Source organism: Aspergillus oryzae, chromosome 1 (genome assembly GCF_000184455.2).
Source record: "Aspergillus oryzae RIB40 DNA, chromosome 1".
In the NCBI taxonomy this organism is placed as follows: Eukaryota; Fungi; Ascomycota; class Eurotiomycetes; order Eurotiales; family Aspergillaceae; genus Aspergillus; species Aspergillus oryzae.
In genome coordinates this window covers 2,729,148-2,747,491 of record NC_036435.1, presented here as the reverse complement: position 1 = coordinate 2,747,491, position 18,344 = coordinate 2,729,148, and the positions used below count along the sequence as shown (strand labels likewise).

The window sequence follows — 18,344 nt, the reverse complement described above, 5'->3', positions numbered from 1 at the left end:
AAGCCATCACATTAGTTTGTTGCAGACACCGTGTGATTTAGTTCTTCCCACCCATGCTGTTTCCATGGTGCAATCATAATCGACCGGAGCGCATCACTCGCCTTTCCGGTTTGTGCATATGCGGTAGACAGGTCAACTGCGTCAAGGTTGCCCTGGGGTGGAACGCTACGCAAAGCTCTCTTGACGCCCATCTCCGCGGGATAGGGTTCATCGGAGGCTGCTGCTAATTCCATCCAACCTTGAGGCTGATAAGGTGATCTCATCACGGCTGCCGCAGCTTCCCCAACACGTCTTGTCTCCTCGGGAACCCCAGACTTATCGGTGAATCCTAAGGTAGACATGGCTGTTAAAAGCTTGACCAACTTAGTCTGTTCGTGAATCTCAATATCGTCTCTCGTGATCATGCTCTGCAAGTCAGATTGGACGGCCTCAATGGCGTCCTGGTCGGAATCAAGGATCGCAATGGCACCCAGTAAGGTGACAGCCCCGACATGTTCGGGGTTGTTCTCAACACAGTCAAATAGCTGTTGGCGAGCCACGGCCCGTTCCTCCTCGCCACCTTTAGCCCATAGCACTTGTGCGAGAAGACATACCACTTCAGGCGCGTTGTCCGCTTCCTGGAGAGCGTCACGGAACATATCAATCGCACTGTCCATGTTCCGTAGATAATAATGCGCCAGGCCCGCTGTCAAGTGGGCTGACAAGCGAAGCTTGCTGTTCGTTTCAGGATCGAACTTCTCGGCATCTTCTTCCCCTGATAGCATGAGCGCTGTCTCTGCCTTTTCAGCAGCTTCCTCGAATTCATGACGTGCAAGGAGTACACGAGCAATATCCGCGTTTGCCTGGGCGAATCGAGAGAGGGCCGACGCTGACTCGGACACCTCGTATTCTGCCTCTACAGCGGTACAGAGGGTCCGTAGACTGGCTTCTGCGTCTGATATTTCGCCAATTCTCTCAGCCAAAAGAGAGGATAGATGCACGAAGGGTAAATCGGATGGGTCCTGCGAAGAGAGCTGGTGAAGTGCAAAGAACGGTTGAATCAGCGCTGAAACCTCGTTCGAAGCCGAAGAGTCTGACATAAGATGATCGAACAAGCTTAACGTGTACTGCTTCTTAGGCAATGGGGCTGACGAGTTGGAGATATCAAAGGCGTGCTCAAACAGACCCCTGGCTTCCCGCGGGTCACCAAATAGAAGGGCAAGGAAGCCTTGTCCAATCCAGGCTTGGGAATTGTCTGGATCTGTAGATTGCGCACGAGTAAAGGCTTCATTTGCAAGCTGGATGTCATTGTGGATCAGGTAAAGTGCCCCCAGGTTGGTCCAAACTTGCGCAGTTCTGTCGTTAAGATGGAGACTTCTGACAAAGGCATGCTGTGCTACCTTCGGGCTCATACTTGTAGTCGCTACACCAAGGGCGTTCCAGAATTCAGAGTTCCCAGCCTCTAGCTCAATGGCCCGTTTGAAGCATCGGATTGCCGCCTTCAAAAATTTCCGCGACTGCCTCTTGCCTGGTGTGCTCGTAGACACTTGCATACATCTGAACGCCCTGTATTCGGACCAACCAAGATTGTACCAAGCAACCGCCTGAGCATGAATGTCCTGTGCTGACACATGGATGGCGCGCTTGTATGCCAGAATCGAGGCGTACATACATTTATCTGATGGGCTGCAGGCCTCATCATCTGTATTTTTCAATTCCGAGAGACGATCTTGTCCGACGTCATCCACATCTGTAAGGATGTCGAAAACTGCAGACTCAAGCTGGGTAGAGAGTAGTTTCTGTACTTCGTTTAATGGGGCTCTTGCAGTCTTCGACTTGACATAGGAGAAGACTGAGCATGCATCTCCTACACCCTTCCATAGATTGAAGATGTCGACTCTTTCCAGGGCTAGGGATGTTGCTACCAGAATCGCTTTACGGGCCAGTCCAATGCAGTCGTTAAAAAGACCCAGATCAAGGCTCTTCCAAGAGCTTTCCGTGAGTGTATGGAGTAGTGCAATAGACACGCCGATTTCATTCGGATGGATACTTAGAACATCCTCGTATCTCGCAATAGCATCGTCGTATTCTCCAAGCTCCCGCTTGACATTCGCCAGCATGTACCGTGCGAACCAGACTTGTTCCTTATCTGAGTTGGAGAGGGAGTCCTCCAACTGTTGGGCATGCTCGAAGGCTTTCGTAGCGGCAATGTAACGGCCAGAATGGTGGTAGCTCTCTCCTAGGCCGACCCATGAATGATAGTCGCCCGGTGACAGTCGCAAAGCTGCCTGGAAGGAGACGATACTCTTCGCATATTGTTGCTTGTTGATCTGGACAGTGCCCAAAGCAGCATACGGCCAGCTGTAACCCCGTCGTTTCGAGCCCGGTGCAGGTTTAGCTTTTCCGGAGTCCACAACACGCTGTGACACAGCTTCAACAAGATCCCACTCTTTTTGATCTGCAAATGCCTTTGCGAGCCGTTCAGCTGCTTCAATCTCGGATGGTGACAGCTCAAAGGCTTTGTGAAAACATCTTCGCGCCCTACCTTTGTCCCTCTTGTAATCGGCGTAGAATAGTCCGAGACTAGTGTAAGCGGGCGCGTAGTTTATGTTGGTCTGGATTGACGCAAGGAAATTAGCGTAGGCGCCATTGCGGTCCTTGCGTGCGCCAGGCGATGGATCCAACTCCCACTGACAATAACCAATACGATAAAAAGTTTCCGATTTAAAATCTCTATTTTCCAGATCCGAATTTTGTAGTTCTTCAAGCACATCTTGGAGCCCGTGAAGTCCGGATGTAAGATCACCTGTCAGTGCCTTGCTCCAGGACAACTCGGCACGAACCTTGAGGTTCGATGGGTCTCGTTCCAGAGCACGCTCCAGGAAATTGACGGCCTCGGTATAATCTTCGTCTACTTTGAGGATAAGACCAATTCCAAGTAGACAGCTCGTGGATTTTGGGTTTCTTTTTAGGATTTCTTCGAAGATAATTTTGGCCTCAGGGTGGTTCCGGGGCGACTGATAGTAGATCAAGGCGTTTGCAAGAGCGATATTCATACAATCGGTTGTCTTTTGAAGCTTCATTCCAGTTGTTTTGACCAGATCTTGAATGTTGCGAAGTCCTTTTCGAGAAACATCCACAACGCTCTCGTACTCTTCAAGGGTCAAGTAAAATTCACCCAAGATGCGATGCGCAACAATTGAGGATCCGGACATTTCAAGTCCTTCGACCATCAGCAGAACACTGTCTTGAACACCGAGTTCATTGGTCTCATCATTTTCATCCTCGGCCTCCTGTTCCTTTGCCTTAGTATCTTTGTCCTTCTCCTTGGAGTCTTTGGGCTTCTTTGGAAATGGTGAAAGGTTGCTGGCCAAGAAACCTTTCAGGACTTTAGTAAGCCCCGCTTCTGGAAAGAATTCGATAAATTCCTCTAGGAAATTGCGATCCCACTCTGAGAAGTTTTGAATATCTTGCCATTCAAGATAGATTCTCCATGCCAGCTCGAAGGGGTGCTTGATAATGACCATGTCACGAGCTGCCGCCCACACCTCCTCGCGCTTCGCCTTCTTTTCGTTTGTCGGAAGAACGGCGAGAACATCGCAGCCCCGCTCTATTATCTTCTCTTCATATGTACGCCGGACCTCATCGTCATGGCTCCAGTCCACGATTCCGCGATACAGCTGTTCGAGTTCGCTACGTCTGAAGGCCTCCCTCTTCACTTCCAAGGTGACTTGCTCAATGCGCGCACCCAGTCGTGTACGCCTTTCTCCTATCTCCCTGTTTATGAATTCTTTTTCTTCGGCTTCGGTCATCTCTATCAGGCGAAGATATGTATGCGCAGGGTGCGGGATGAAACCCTCTAGGATATCGTAGATAGGACTCGACGGCAAATGTAGTTCGAGGGCCTTTCGACATTGAGACCGTGTGCCATTTTTCTTTGTAAATTTAATATATTTGTCTACGATTTCTTCGCAGCGTCGACTGTCATTTCTGGAGAGGGGTCAACTTGTGTTCTATCAAACGGTCAGAAGTGAAACAATGGTAAACCTACGCTTCACCAAGGATCTGGCAAAGCTTTATGACCGCCTCGCGATAGGAGTCTAGCCTGCTGTTTCCTTGCTTCTCATACAGACTGATCAGCCCTTGCCATGCTATCTTGTCATTCTCTTTCGCACGGGTTGCTGCGAGGTAGGCGTTCTCCGCATCTTTTGTCTTGTTGAGTTTATCGAGCGCAAGCCCTAAAAAAACGTTCCTAAAGGACAAATTTATGTCAGCGACAGGTATTAATAGAGTAGAGACCGGGTTACATACGCGTGGTAGTTTTGAGGTTCCTGTTGCACAAGAGCTTTGGCTTTCTCGGCCGCAAGCTCGAAATCTTTCGAGTCCAGTGCTGTTCGCACCGCTTTCAGGGCTGCCTTACTTGACATCCTAGCTCAATTGCCGCATAGCCTTGCGCTAGCAGTCAGACAAAAGTACCTGGCAGAATCGCAGGCAAACAAACGAGCGACAGTTGAGAAGAAAGCCAAGTTAGGCAAATGTTCGGTTTGTGGGGAAGCCGAGCGGGCGGGCGTGGTGATACGTCAGAGGGCCGATCTCGTGGCCGCTTATCTCCCCAGACCGTAAGCGCCCATCCGTCCATCTACTCACCCTTACAGCGCTTGGAGAGCGGTGTGAACTGAGCTCTGGATCTTTTATTCCTTCGGAGACCCTACAGATTGTATTTCTCGGGTCGCTGTAGGGAGGTAAGCGTCGATCTCATCAGCAATGTATCATTGTTGAGCTATTCCCTACTAACTTATCAGCTCCCATAGGTCCCAGGCTAGCCTTCTATTCTATGCTATTTAAATCAGGACAAATTGATTCATAGTTCTACTCGCTATTTCAAACAATCATGGGAGCTCCCCGGCTTCGGATCAAAGGCGCAACCTTCAAAGACCCAAATAATCGAGAAATTACGCTTAGAGGCATCAATGTCGCCGGAGAATCCAAATACCCCAAGAGCCCTGATACCCCTTCTTATGTGCCCGACAAGTTCTTTGAGACAGATGACGTTTCATTCGTTGGTCGCCCGTTCTCGCTGGATGACGCACATACACACTTCGCAAGGCTACGGAAATGGGGCTACAATACCATAAGATATATTTTCACCTGGGAGGCTATAGAACACGCAGGTCCTGGGAAGTATGACGACGAATGGATTTCTTTCACCATTGAAGTCCTTCGAATTGCGAAGCAATACCAATTCTATGTGTTCATGGACCCTCATCAGGATGTGGTATAGTTCCCTTCTGCCGTGCTTAATGCCGAGTGCGCGGTTACTGACAGCATCCAGTGGTCCAGATTGTCAGGAGGATCCGGTGCACCAGGGTGGACTCTCTATGCAGCGGGACTTAACCCAAGAACTTTCAAGAAGACCGAAGCTGCTCTTGTCCAAAACACATATGACAATCCGGCAGAGTTTCCGAAGATGATCTGGAGTACAAATTACACCCGTCTTGTCTGCCAGACCATGTTCACCCTGTTCTGGGCTGGTCGAGACTTTGCACCCAAGGCAATCATCAATGGTGTGAACATCCAAGAATACCTTCAGGGTCACTTCATCGCTGCTTGCCGATATTTCGCGCAGAAGATCCACGAGGCCGGTGATCTGGAAAATGAAGTAGTTATCGGATGGGAAAGCTTGAATGAGCCCCATAGAGGACTTATTGGTGTTCAGGACATATCAGTGGTTCCGCCTGACCAACAACTCCAGTTAGGGACATCCCCTACTGCTTTCCAGGCAATGTTGACTGGATCTGGACGAGCTTGCGAGGAGACGACGTGGGCGTTCGGTGGCTTTGGCCCTCACCAGACTGGTCGGGAACTCGTGGACCCTGAGGGTGAGTCCGCATGGCTGCCTGCGAGCTATGATGATCACAAATATGGTTGGAAAAGAGATCCGGAATGGAAATTAGGCGAGTGTCTATGGGCACAGCACGGCGTCTGGGATCCGTCAACAGACCGACTACTCAGAAAAGATTATTTCGCTAAGAAACCCCAAAGCGGCGAACCATTGAATTACGATGTCTTCACGAACACATATTTTATGGAGCATTATAGGGCGTACAAGGATGCCATTAGAAGTGTATGGCCCGAGTCCATCATGCTTTGCCAGCCCCCTGTCATGGAAGTACCCCCCGATCTCAAGGGATCATTCGATGACGATCCCAACATGATTCATGCCGTACACTACTACGATGGCCTGACATTGTTGACAAAGCATTGGTAAGCCCTGTTGCATTGCAGTTCGTTAGCACCCCACTAATCATTCTTCAGGAATCGACTATACAACGTTGATGTAATTGGCGTGCTTCGTGGGAAATATCTCGCCCCAGCATTTGCTGTGAAGATTGGGGAGACGGCGATCCGGAATTGTCTGCGTGACCAGCTCAAGTATCTCCGAGAGGAGAGTTTACGATTTATGGGAAACCATCCCATGATCTTTACGGAGATCGGAATCCCCTACGACATGGATGACAAACATGCGTACAAAACTGGCGATTATAGTAGCCAAATTAGTGCAATGGATGCCAACCATTTTGCCCTGGAAGGCAGCACTGCCAATGGCTTTACACTGTGGCTTTACACAACACAGGTAAGGGACCCTCTTTATTCCAAGCTGAAACGTTTCCTCGAGCATCCAATGGCTGATTCATGCTTCAGAACAATCATGAATGGGGCGATAACTGGAACGGCGAGGACCTCTCGATCTACTCCCTCGACGACCCCGAGCTGCCGAGCGGTAAGCTGTTAGCGATTGAAAGCGCATCACATTCGCGGTCTGACCCTCATTCTCCAGCCTATTCAGAGAGTCACAGTAACATGGAAGATGAACATGTGGGACCTTCGAATCTGAAAGACGCGCTTCGGCCAGCCTCTATCACTTCCGAACTTTCTTCCCTTCAGCTCTCCAAAGACCAGACAGGCTTTCGCGCCGCGGAGGCCTACATTCGACCAAGCCCGATTTTCACCAACGGCTCTCTCACGCACCATGGCTTCGACTTACGGAATTGCACCTTCACCATGTCATTAGTGGCCAAAGAAAAGGCCGTGAGAGGGGATCAACCCACCGAGATCTATTTGCCAGATTTCCACTTTCCGGATATACAATCCGTAGTCTCTGTCAGCAGTGGGGAGTGGACAATCGACCATGCAGAGATTGACTCTGTGAAAATCCAACGACTTCGGTGGTGGCACCCAGATGGAAAACAGGAAATCAAGATTCAAGGAGTCAAACGCAAGCCAGGCGACTTGACCAAAGTCTCCGGAGAGGATTTAACCTATCTGGAACAATGCCAACGTGGAGCCTGTACTATCATGTAGGGGGATTGAACTTAGAGTTTACTCAGTTTTGACTGAGGTTGGCGCATTGGGAGTTAAGAATTTTCTTTTTTCATTATTGATGCGTCGAATCATGGGCATTTTGTTCTTTGATTATATACTTTTCTTTGACATTGTTTTCTCCGATTGAATAAAGGGGAAAAGAATGTCAATGATTTAAACTTTCTTGATGATCAGATAACAAGCGTCAGGGGTAACGACTCGAAGTAGGCTAGAGGCTGAACCAGAATGAGAAATCGATTTAATGAAGCAAACGTGATGTTGGCCGAATGGAAATTAATCAATTTAATTGTTATGTGATGATTCACTCGTTTTGCGTCTGTGAATCATGTTGACCCGAGTCGACTATAGAAACTGAAGAAGAGAGAGAGTATAAATAGGAAGCGGTGTGGGCGGAACCCCTCCGACAGTCGGTGTGGTGATTGGAGCGGCAGCGCGTGGAAAATTCAGTGAAAGCATCTGAAAGGGTAAAAGGTGGGCGGGCGTTTGCCTGATTATTCCTACTTTTGGTTCCCTCTTTCCCAATCACAACAACGCCCGCCTCCTGTCTTAGAAAACTACTACTAGTCTCCCAGCCTTGAAGCTCTTCCTTTGGAGTGGTCTATATTGACCTCCCCAGTGTTGTTAATCCCTCATTTAAGAATCATTTTCCGGGGGCGGGATTCCGAACAGGCAGGAAACACCGAGCCGGACGTGCGCAGTTGCTCTTCTGGACCGTGGTCCGCCCGCTGGAACTATTTGATCACGGGTACTTGTTGATGATCTGCTGCACCTCGTTCGATCCTGTCAAACAAAACTTAAAAAAGACAGGCTAAAAAGAAAAAGGATAAAAAGAAAAAAGGACCGAAAAAAAGTCAAGGGCTTGTACAAAGCCTAGATCATGATTTGATTGCTCCAACAACTACTTAGAAGGAATTGAAGCAATCATTACTGGATCACTAAACAAGCCCCCGGTCAATTTCAGGGTCGGGACTAGTCGAAAATGACTACCGAAGAAGATCTGTCGGAGAGCCGCATCGCAGACATCGTTCGCGCTCTGGAGCTCATCCACAATCCGTCATCCACCAATGAGCTCAGAAGGGAGGCGTTGACGTTTGTTGAGTCGCAAAAGGAAAGCAAATCCGCTGCGCGCAACGGCTTTGTGCTGGCATCCCGGGAACAAAACGATCCCTTAGTCCGCTATTTTGGTCTGACTCTCTTGGACCATGTCTTGCGGCACACCTCCTTCACGGGTTCCGCGCAAGTGGTCGAGCTGAGGGAGCTGGTCCTCAAGCTTGCAGAGTCCATCCGACCTGAGGATCCTGCATATCTCCGCAACAAAATCCCGCAACTATGGGCGGAGATCGCGAAAAGGAGCTGGGGCTTGGACTGGATTGAAATGGATCAGGCGCTTGCCCAATTTTGGGGAGCTAGTCTGGTGCACAAAGAGTTGGTTCTCTCCATTCTAGAAACTCTATCGGAGGACATCTTCTACCGGGAAGATACCGTTTCCTCGTTGCGAGGAACAGACCTCAACCGAGCTCTGGTTGAGATTTTTACGCCGCTGTCGGTTTTTGAAGAGGTGTATCCGAAAAGGGATAACCACGTCGCGCTACGGTACGGCTCTGACGGCTGGCTGCCACGAATCTGCGAGTTCCTCCAATATTGTGTTGAGAACCTGCAAAATTCAAAACAAGCGAAAGATGCAGCGCTCAAAGCACTTGCAGCTCTGAAGTCTGTTCTGTTATGGGCCATTCCTAAGGCCATTATTTCCTCAAACTGTGTCCCTGCTATTGCTAGAGCTTTCACATGTTCAGATGAGCAGGTATTATTGGCTGCCGTCGAAGCCTTGCACTCGTTGTATAGCAGATCCAACATGGATATGGAGAGTTTCCAACCTCTTGTACATCTGATGTACGAGACCGAGTCTCTAGACATTATGCAGAAATTATACCAATGGTCAATCGTGGGACCTGACGACATTGACGATACCCGATACATGATCTCAAAGAAGCTGTCCGAAATGCTGTCGTACATCGCAGGGTTCTTGGAGGAGAAGGGGTTTTCTCTAGAGAGCGCTCATGGCATGAATTTGCCTTTCTTCTTTCACTTGACAATAAGTGTTATTCAGCATCAGAGTTTGATGGTCTCGATCCCCGTCCTCCACGTGTGGTCCAAACTGTTAGCTTCTGAAAGAATAGGAAACACTGATCTGGTTACCGGCTTGATTCCTTCGCTACTAGAGATCTGCACTCAACGGCTGGTCCGTTGGGAGGCCCTACCAACGGATTCTGATGATCCCACAGTAGCATTTTTAAATGACGATATCGACACTGTCCCGGAAAGACATGCTTTTGTGGGCAATTACCGCAGATACTGCTCGTCAATTATCGAAACGATCGTCCAGAAGCGGCCACAGGAAGCCATCCCCCATATCCTGTCAGGCGTTGATACTAATTTGAACAACCTCTACAATGGAGTTGAGCCTTTCAACGGTGTGTTTGGCTCTGGGAACAGTGAAAATTCCGCGCTAACGTTCAAAACAGCAAAATCTTTCTCAAAGAGCTCAATTCCCCTGATGCGCGCCGATACACAGTTTGCCGTCGTAGAAGCAACTCTTAAGGGGTATAACAAATGGGTGTCCGCCCACGGCAAAATGCCCCAGCAAGATGTCAGTACTATCAGCTTCACCACATGGCATCCCACTGATAAGCAACAGGAGCAAAAACGCAGTGATCTGGAGGGTATCCTGGAGAAATGGGCTTTCTCATTAATGCAGCGGAGCTTCGAGGTTTGATTGTGCAACTAATAGGGATGGTCGGACACCACATAGCTAACTGGGGATTCAGGACCCGATTCTCAAGCAGAGAGTCATCAAACTTATTGTTGATATCTCATCAAAGGCCCTCGACAAGACCCCTAGCTTTGCGCTTAAAGTCCTCGAATATATTCTCATGACCCGACTTCCTGATCAGCCCGAGTTTCCTGCCTACTCTGAGGCCGTGAAAGAACTGCATGGCTTATCCAGCCATGAGCTCAGGCGCCTCGCAATGCGCTATTCGGAGTATTTCGCCGTAAGTTCAGAGCAGATAAGACCTTTATAGAAAACGGAACTAATAAGGTATGGAGACTTTCTACGACGTACTGGAACCGAAAGTCAAGGAGATCAGCCTCGCCAATCGGGTAGATGACAAACTCCAAATGGAGCTTACCTCCATTCTTCTTATAATCATGTATTGACCATAACGTTATCTACCGTTCTAAACGTGTCCATACTAACCCTGCTAGGCAACGCGCGAATAACGTGGAACCGTTTCTACGCCAGTCCCGCTTGGCATCGTTTATAGAGCCTATAAGGCAGGCTTGGCAAGACGAAGAGTTCCGGCAGATGAGCTCCTCTTTTGAAGGATTTTGCTCCATGCTTGGACTACAGAGCGTTGGACCGTTCATGCAAGCTCAACAGGCCCAGAAGTTGGAGGACTGGGCGTCCGTACCTCTTGACAGTGAGGGTAAGCGGATCCAGGAAGAGATGACTAGAAAGTTCCAGGTAATTCAAATATGAGCCGTGACAGCCTGAATAGAATCTAACAAGCATGCTAGCAACTGCCCTTGAGAGGCACGAAGACGATGCTAGCTGTCTCCACGGATAAGCTCAAAAAGAATGAGCCAGCATACGAGCTGGCGTGCAATGTCTGGCATGAGACTATTCCAATTATATTGCCGACATTGCTAGAGCTTGTCAGGTAAGCTGGCTCAACCACTACATCCTAAACCACATAGCTAAACTACCGCGCAGCAATGCACATGCCTTTCACAATCCGGCCAACTGGGGCGGTCTGCCTAGTGAAATGCAGACTGTCGTTGAGCGCATCCTAACCGACAGATTCTGGCAAGCAGGCATATCTACTGGTAGCCGGGATGAGTTTTACGCTAAAATAACCGCATCACGGGCATCGCTTGAAGGCTTTGCATCCTCAGTCAGAGGTAAGATCAGGGCAGTTAGAGAATCCTGCTACTCGATGCTGTATAGCATGAGTAGACTACGAGAGCACTTCTACGGGTTTGCGGAACTTCCAGGGCCTTTGTCCCAAGCCCTATTCAAGGACTCATCCTGCCTTTCTTCACACCAGTTCTCTGTGCTTCTCAATATTGCGAGATGCTTAATTGACGATTGTCCCGTTCGCTTCCGTGGTCACTTCTTACCTCCGATGCTGGCAACCTTATTCACCAACATCGATAAGAAGGTTACATCAGAATGGGCTATAATCGAACAACAGAGGGAAGGTCTTGCTGATGCAGATCTGACTGATGAAATGAAATCTGAAAGTATCCTTCGACAGCTGACATATTCTGCGGTAATCATGGTGGCGAGCCTTCTGGACCCACAGAGAGGAGGTAAGTGACCACACCCTTATACCCTGCCTCTTCAGCTAACACTCCAATGATAGACCCTGATGAGGAACCTGCGGACCCAAGCGCACCACATCCCCAACCTGCGCTCTCCGACTCCATACGTCATTTCGTCCTCTCCTCCCCGGAGATCTTTGAGCCTTTGATGCTCTTCTGTACCCATGCGCTTCGTATGCGTGATACCCGATGCTGCAGCATCATTACACGCGTTATCCGGTCCATTCTACAGGACTTCGCCCCTCCCAATAACTCTCCAACAACAGTCCAAATCCGTGAATTCATATGCTCGGAGGTTCTTAAAGCATGCATTACGTCCGTTCATGAGCCCTACTTCGTCGACATGCAAAAGGACCTTGCCCAGCTTATCTCCTCAATTTGGGTTCTCTATGGATCGAGCACGCCCACACCACGCTCTGTGATTCTCAGCCTGCCTGGCATGGATGAGCAGAGGGTAGCAATGACAGAAGCTTCCCTAGTTAGATCTACCGCTGCGCGCCAACAGCGAGCTCTCATTCTAGATCTTTTAGAAGGTCTGAGAGGCGTCAGCATCGCCGAGCAAGGAAAGATTCTGGGCTCGCGAGAAGAACGCCGCAAGGCCCGCAGCGCTCTACAGGAGAGATACATGACCGCCGAGATGGAAGGCCAGCAAAACAACAAGGTTGATATTAATGACGGACCGGACCTGACCGGTGTGGCGGATATGTTTGGTTAGAAGGGCTCCTGCGTATATACTAGATAATGACTGCCTCTTTCACACGCTTCTGTATAGTACGACGGTTCGCGCCACCCCTTCCGTTGACAACCCAATTTCCTTGATACTGGCTTTCTGGCTTTTCTGGACACAAAGATAGAGAGCACCATTAAAAATATTCATAGAAAGTACAATCTACTTATCAAAATATATTCAATACCGGTGGCCCCTGCTCATTCTGAACAGCCCTTACTTTCTGTGTCGAATAGATCTTGGAATTCTTTTTTAAAACAGTAAAAAAACACATATTGCAAACTAACCACTCTCCTTCAGACGGTATATCTACATCATACAGTGCGCCCTCCAGCTTTCCTATCGTCTTATTGATCTAACAGGCCCCGCACAGAGACTCCGAATTGTGTTGTAACCATAAATCAGGACCCGTCCACCGAAGTGCTCAATCAAGCATGCAAGTTTAACATAAACGAATCCAAACACATGACAATTGCAATTGCTTATTGAGTGACTTTAGTGGGTGTGTATACGAAGGTAGGGCGGACGAAGCTGCAGAAAAGTCAGGAATCAGTACTTGCACCGACAAGTGAAAGGAAAGAGAGAATCGTACCGCTCAGTGTTGTAGACCTTGGACTCAGAGCCCAAGAGCTCCTTCTCGCGGGCCTTGTCGGCGAAGTGACGACGGACCTGGTCACGGTCCTCTTCGGCCTGGAGGAGAGGGAGGATGTGGAGACGGCCCCAGACCTTTTCGCGGGCAAGTTCACTATTCAAGTCAATTGTAATCAGCCACTGTGCATCTTTTTGTGTCCGATCCGGGGGAAAGCGGTGGGTTACGTACTTTTGTTCGCGGATACCGTGGAATAGCTTGTAGTAGCCGTAGCCCATTAAAAGGTGCATACCGACGAGGTAGGTGATAGGGCGGAAACCACGGGCGGGGATGTTACGCTATCGAGCATGTTAGTCATGGGCATCATTGAGGCAGGTCCACGGCGGCAATGGAGCGTGATAGGTGAGGCGATTCAAGTAGACACTGCCCATGATTCCAGGGCAATTGAACACCCACGCTGGGAAACGGATAATTGCGCGCATACCTTGTACTGCACTGGCCCGTAGCCCCCAACGGGGGGCATATCCTGAGGCATTTTGACGACTGACGGACACAGCAGCCTTCAATGTAGTCTTGGGATATCCGTAGGGAAGATCCGCCGATGATGCTCGACGAAGTTGGAGTGGTAGTCACGTGCAGAGGCTTTGGTTTGGTAATGCGGGCTGCGATGCCGCTCATTGGTTGCTGGGGACTTTTTGGTGCTTGCTCCCGGAGCGTCGGAGCTTGGCTTTCTCTCTAATTTTGAGAAATTACGACACTGTCACGGAGGATATTTATTCGGATAGTTGCTAATATAGCACAATGGAGGACGAGGAAAGGCCCAGGAAATACCCAAAATTGAGCAATGACGAGGGGCAGGAGGGCTCGGAACCTACAATGACTGGAGCTGTGGAATCTGTTCCCCACGAGGACGCCGCGCAGCCCACTACGCAGAACGATGTCGCAACAGTAGCGAATGGTACCGATGATAAGCCAAAGGATGGACAGCAAGCCGTGGATGAAAGCAAAGATGATGCGCCCAAAGTATCGAAGAGACAATTGAAGAAACTCCGTCGCAGAGAACAGTGGGATGCGCAGAAGGAACAGCGCAAGACTATCCGAAAAGAAAAAACGGCCGCAAAGAAACAACGAAGACGCGAGGCATTGAACCAGGCAAGGCAGGAAGGTGGTCAAGAAGCCGTAGACCGGCTTCTCCAGACGTGGCAGTCGAACCGGCAGAAGTTCAAGCAATCGACTTTGCTACCGATCACCCTCGTCATGGACTGTGGCTACGATGACTTGATGCTAGAAAAGGAACGGATTTCCCTCTCATCACAGCTTACAAGGTCTTACTCCGATAATAGGGGAGCGCCCTTCCGTGCTCATATGGTGGTCTCCTCTTTCAATAAATTGCTCAAGGAGCGTTTCGATACAACGCTAGCAAAGTCATATAATAATTGGCAAGGAATCCGTTTCATGGAAGAGGATTTCGCGCATGCTGCAGAACAGGCTAAGGAATGGATGAAGGAGCCTAAGGGAGGTCAGCTGGCAGGCATGTTTGCTAACAAGACGGACGCAACGCCTGAAGACGGAGAGATTGTGTACCTCAGCAGCGACAGCCCAAACACACTGACGGAATTAAAGCCATACAGTACATACATTATCGGAGGGCTGGTGGACAAAAACCGTCATAAAGCGATTTGCTACAAAACGGCAGTGGAAAAGGGAATCAAGACCGCTAAATTACCCATTGGGGATTACATTCAAATGGCCTCGCGCCAAGTATTGGCGACTAACCACGTTGTGGAGATTATGATCCGATGGCTGGAACTCGGAGATTGGGGCGAAGCCTTCATGAAAGTCATTCCTCGGAGAAAGGGTGGTACATTGAAGGACTCTGAGCGAGGCTCGGAAGATCCATCACAGGAAGGCGATGTTGTCGACGCTGATTCGGATGAAGAACCGGGACCTGGTGAAAGAGAAGATGAAGCTGCTGCTCCTCGCACCGACCCTTGATACTATATGGAAGAAAAAAACTCTAATGAATGTAAATATTAAAATGTCGATGTTCTGCTCATGCAAAGCACTATACTGTACATATAAGCACGTGACTGAATGGCACGTTTCAGCCACATGGCTAGAACGCCACAGCGCCACAGTGGTTGCCACTGACGATCGATGACGGAAGATCAACACAAACAACTTTTCCTCACTTTTTACCAAACAAGACAAGGAGTTCTTGAGATCGGAGAGTCCAGTCTCCCTTGCTTCAGTGAATATCACTTGTGCCATCGTTTGTACCGTCATCATCTTGGTGATGGTCCTCTTCTTTTGATATTATCTCCTTTTTCTTTGTCTTCTTTTCCCTTCGTAGTCGTCCTCCTCCACCTCCCATCTTACTTTCCTCCCGAACCCTGTTCTTTTCCACCCCTGGAGTAAACAGCCGCTGTTGCTCAGACAGCCAGAAATCGCAGTCATGTTTATGATCCGCAACGGTAAGAGCCTACTTCTCCTTCCTCCACTTTTCCCTTTATCAGCCCCTCTTTTCATCTCCAATCTCTATTACCCCGCCATCCACCCCTCCTTCACTGTACAACCTCCCTCTGGTTTTACTTCCCCTTAACCTCGCTATCTGAAACTAACACATTATCTCTTGGCTTCTAGTGAGCAAGTTTCTCTTCGGCGATACTTCCAAAGAGTCTATCATCGAGATCCCTCAGGGCGAGCTTTATCTAGTCCGGCCTCTGTCACCCAAGGGGTACTCGGAACTTATCTTCAAGGACGCGGCTGCGTCGATCCGGCGTACCGGACAGGAGTACCAATATCAACTTGTTATCCAGAGAGCCTACGAGGAGGGTGAGGAAGAGCTAAGCGCCGACGAAGACGAGCAAGGTGGTGCCGATAACCTCGACAAGGACGAGAAGATCTTCCTTCTTGACGAAGCTTTGCACTTCCGCACTGAAGTCCGCGAAGGGGGCGCTAAGGTTCTGGCCTGGAGAGACCTGAGCGGTGATATCGGCGACCTATACGAATTTGTTTGTGACCCATCTGTGCCGTCGGATAAGATCCCTACTTTTGAGTTGGCTGCCTTCCAGTGCCAGTACGAGCGGAAATACCGACAAAGCGCTCAAAAGGCAACCGAGCAAGATCTTCAACAGTTCTCGTACCAAGAGGAGAAGCCCATCCCCTCCGCGAGCCCTAATGCATCACCAACCAAATCTCGCGCTCACTCGCTTACTTCTGGAGATTCGGCCGCTGCGATGGCTAAGGATGTTGAGTATCAGAAGTCCAAGGGACACATCAAGCCAGCTGATAACGGAGAGGAGTCTACTGTGGCACCGCCATCGGCAGAGCAGCCTGAAGCCAAGGAAATTCTTGCGAAGGAGAAGGCTGAACTGCATATGTTTGACTTCCCAAGTGGAACTTTCGTTATTCAAGATGCCGATGTAACTGCCACTGTGTCTGAGATCGGTAACTGGCAGTATTGGCTTCAAATCAGTGGTAATGAGAAAGAATGGCTAGGACAGGCTGTTGTCGCAGATATCAACCCTGTCTTTAACTTTGAATATCTTTCCTTTATCTTTAATCACTACACTGAGGATGGCTCCGCATACTCTTGGCTCCTACGATTCAAAGACCAAGAAACCGAGGAACGCTTCCAGGAGGGTCTGATGCAGGCGCTTTGGGAACAGCTGAACGAGATGAAATGGGTCAAGGTAAAGGAGGACGACCGGGAGTATGTTCTGGATGCGTTCCAGGACCTTACCATGGAGGACGCAGCCGACAACCGGGAAGAAGAAGAGGAGGAGGAAGAGGAGGAAGAAGATGAAGACCAGCATGACGGTCAACGCAGTGAACACTATGACAGTGATGAAGAGGAGGATGATGTGGTTACACGCGACGATGACGGCAATGTCAACTCACAACTTGCAGTCGGTTACAAGCACGATAGGTCGTTTGTTGTCCGTGGTTCCAAGATCGGTGTCTTCAAACACACGGCAGACAACAACCTTGAGTTCTCTACCACTATCTCGAAGGTGGAGACACCAAACGGCAAGCTGTTCAGCCCCAAGAAGGTTATGTTGCATGCCGAGGATTCCAACATGATTCTTCAGAACAGTGAAAACCCTAACTCTCTCTATCGCATGGACCTGGAGTATGGTAAGATTGTCGACGAGTGGAACGTTCACGACGATATTCCTGTCAACACATTTGCACCAGAAACCGTAAGTCTTTAACACCAAACATTTATATCTGAATCTCTTCTGACTGTCCTAGAAATTTTCCCAAATGACCAATGCTCAAACCTTCGTCGGAGCGTCTCACAATGCGCTGTACCGGATTGATCCCCGTCTGGCAGGCAGCAAACTTGTCGATGCGGATTTGAAGCAGTATGCCAGCAAGAACGACTTCTCGTCCGTTGCCACGACTGAGAAAGGATACATCGCAGTCGCTTCGAACAAGGGAGATATTCGCATGTTCGACCGCCTAGGAATCAACGCCAAGACTCATATTCCTGCACTGGGCGAACCTATCATTGGTCTAGATGTGTCCGCCGATGGCCGCTGGGTTCTGGCTACATGTCGTACCTACCTTCTTCTCATTGACTCGCTGCAGAAAGAAGGCAAGAACGAAGGCAAGCTTGGTTTCGAGCGTTCGTTCGGCAAAGACTCCAAGCCCCAACCTCGTCGTCTTGGTCTTCAGCCAGCACATGTTGCACAGTTCCAGCATGAAACCAAGAAGCCTCTCGCTTTCACCCCAGCTCGCTTTAATACCGGGGTTGATTCACAAGAGACGTCGATCATCACGGCAACGGGTCCGTTCATCGTCACATGGAGCATGAAGAAGGTGCTTGCTGGACGCAAGGATCCCTACACGATCAAGCGGTACTCTGAAGAGGTCATGGCAGACAACTTCCGATTTGGTTCTGACAAGAACGTCATTGTCGCTTTGCCGAACGAGGTCAACATGGTCGCAAAGAGAGCTCTCCAGAAGCCCACTCGCGAAAGTATTGCAGGGCCCCCCGTCACCCCAAGCCGTCGGAGCACGCGGTGGGGCAGCCGTTTGGGACGAGATGATATTGTCAACTCGCCATACTAAACGTCCTGACCCGTTCTCTAGTCAAGTGACTTTGACTTATTTCATTGCCTCGGTTTTTCCTTTTCTTGTACACTGCATACCCCTTTTGTCTTTCTTTTGCTTTTCTTTTTCTCTTTACAGCTTTTTTTTCTTTTAATAATTTCTAGACCCTTGTGTTCTCGCACCGCTTCTATGATATACTCGTGCAATTTCCGGTACGATATG

At 49.4% G+C, this 18,344-nt stretch overlaps 6 protein-coding genes across 6 annotated transcripts; 4 read left to right on the top strand and 2 right to left on the bottom strand.

The window, feature by feature from the left end:
* Positions 1 to 11: 11 nt before the first annotated feature.
* On the bottom strand, positions 12 to 4,406 carry AO090005001388 (SKI complex subunit tetratricopeptide repeat protein SKI3; the record flags this gene model as incomplete). The annotated part of the gene is made up of 3 exons (XM_001818263.3): positions 12 to 3,969; positions 4,031 to 4,231; positions 4,291 to 4,406. The coding sequence occupies 3 exons, from the start codon at positions 4,404 to 4,406 to the stop codon at positions 12 to 14; spliced, it is 4,275 nt and encodes a 1,424-aa protein (XP_001818315.3).
* A 464-nt stretch (positions 4,407 to 4,870) lies between these two features.
* Positions 4,871 to 7,341, top strand: AO090005001389 (sterylglucosidase 1; the record flags this gene model as incomplete). The annotated part of the gene is made up of 4 exons (XM_023237742.1): positions 4,871 to 5,254; positions 5,312 to 6,243; positions 6,295 to 6,613; positions 6,682 to 7,341. The coding sequence occupies 4 exons, from the start codon at positions 4,871 to 4,873 to the stop codon at positions 7,339 to 7,341; spliced, it is 2,295 nt and encodes a 764-aa protein (XP_023089343.1).
* A 1,000-nt stretch (positions 7,342 to 8,341) lies between these two features.
* Positions 8,342 to 12,460, top strand: AO090005001390 (karyopherin MSN5; the record flags this gene model as incomplete). Its single annotated transcript, XM_023237737.1, has 7 exons — positions 8,342 to 10,129; positions 10,188 to 10,412; positions 10,468 to 10,571; positions 10,627 to 10,885; positions 10,939 to 11,081; positions 11,135 to 11,733; positions 11,787 to 12,460. 7 exons carry the CDS (start codon positions 8,342 to 8,344, stop codon positions 12,458 to 12,460), a joined length of 3,792 nt encoding a protein of 1,263 aa, XP_023089344.1.
* A 494-nt stretch (positions 12,461 to 12,954) lies between these two features.
* On the bottom strand, positions 12,955 to 13,596 carry AO090005001391 (putative NADH-ubiquinone oxidoreductase subunit GRIM-19; the record flags this gene model as incomplete). Its single annotated transcript, XM_001818266.3, has 4 exons — positions 12,955 to 13,003; positions 13,065 to 13,217; positions 13,293 to 13,399; positions 13,546 to 13,596. 4 exons carry the CDS (start codon positions 13,594 to 13,596, stop codon positions 12,955 to 12,957), a joined length of 360 nt encoding a protein of 119 aa, XP_001818318.1.
* A 266-nt stretch (positions 13,597 to 13,862) lies between these two features.
* Positions 13,863 to 15,056, top strand: trm10 (tRNA (guanine(9)-N(1))-methyltransferase; the record flags this gene model as incomplete). The annotated part of the gene is made up of 1 exon (XM_001818267.3): positions 13,863 to 15,056. One exon carries the CDS (start codon positions 13,863 to 13,865, stop codon positions 15,054 to 15,056), a length of 1,194 nt encoding a protein of 397 aa, XP_001818319.1.
* Positions 15,057 to 15,516: 460 nt separating this feature from the next.
* Positions 15,517 to 18,140, top strand: AO090005001393 (uncharacterized protein; the record flags this gene model as incomplete). The annotated part of the gene is made up of 3 exons (XM_001818268.3): positions 15,517 to 15,535; positions 15,705 to 17,266; positions 17,319 to 18,140. The coding sequence occupies 3 exons, from the start codon at positions 15,517 to 15,519 to the stop codon at positions 18,138 to 18,140; spliced, it is 2,403 nt and encodes an 800-aa protein (XP_001818320.1).
* Positions 18,141 to 18,344: the final 204 nt, after the last annotated feature.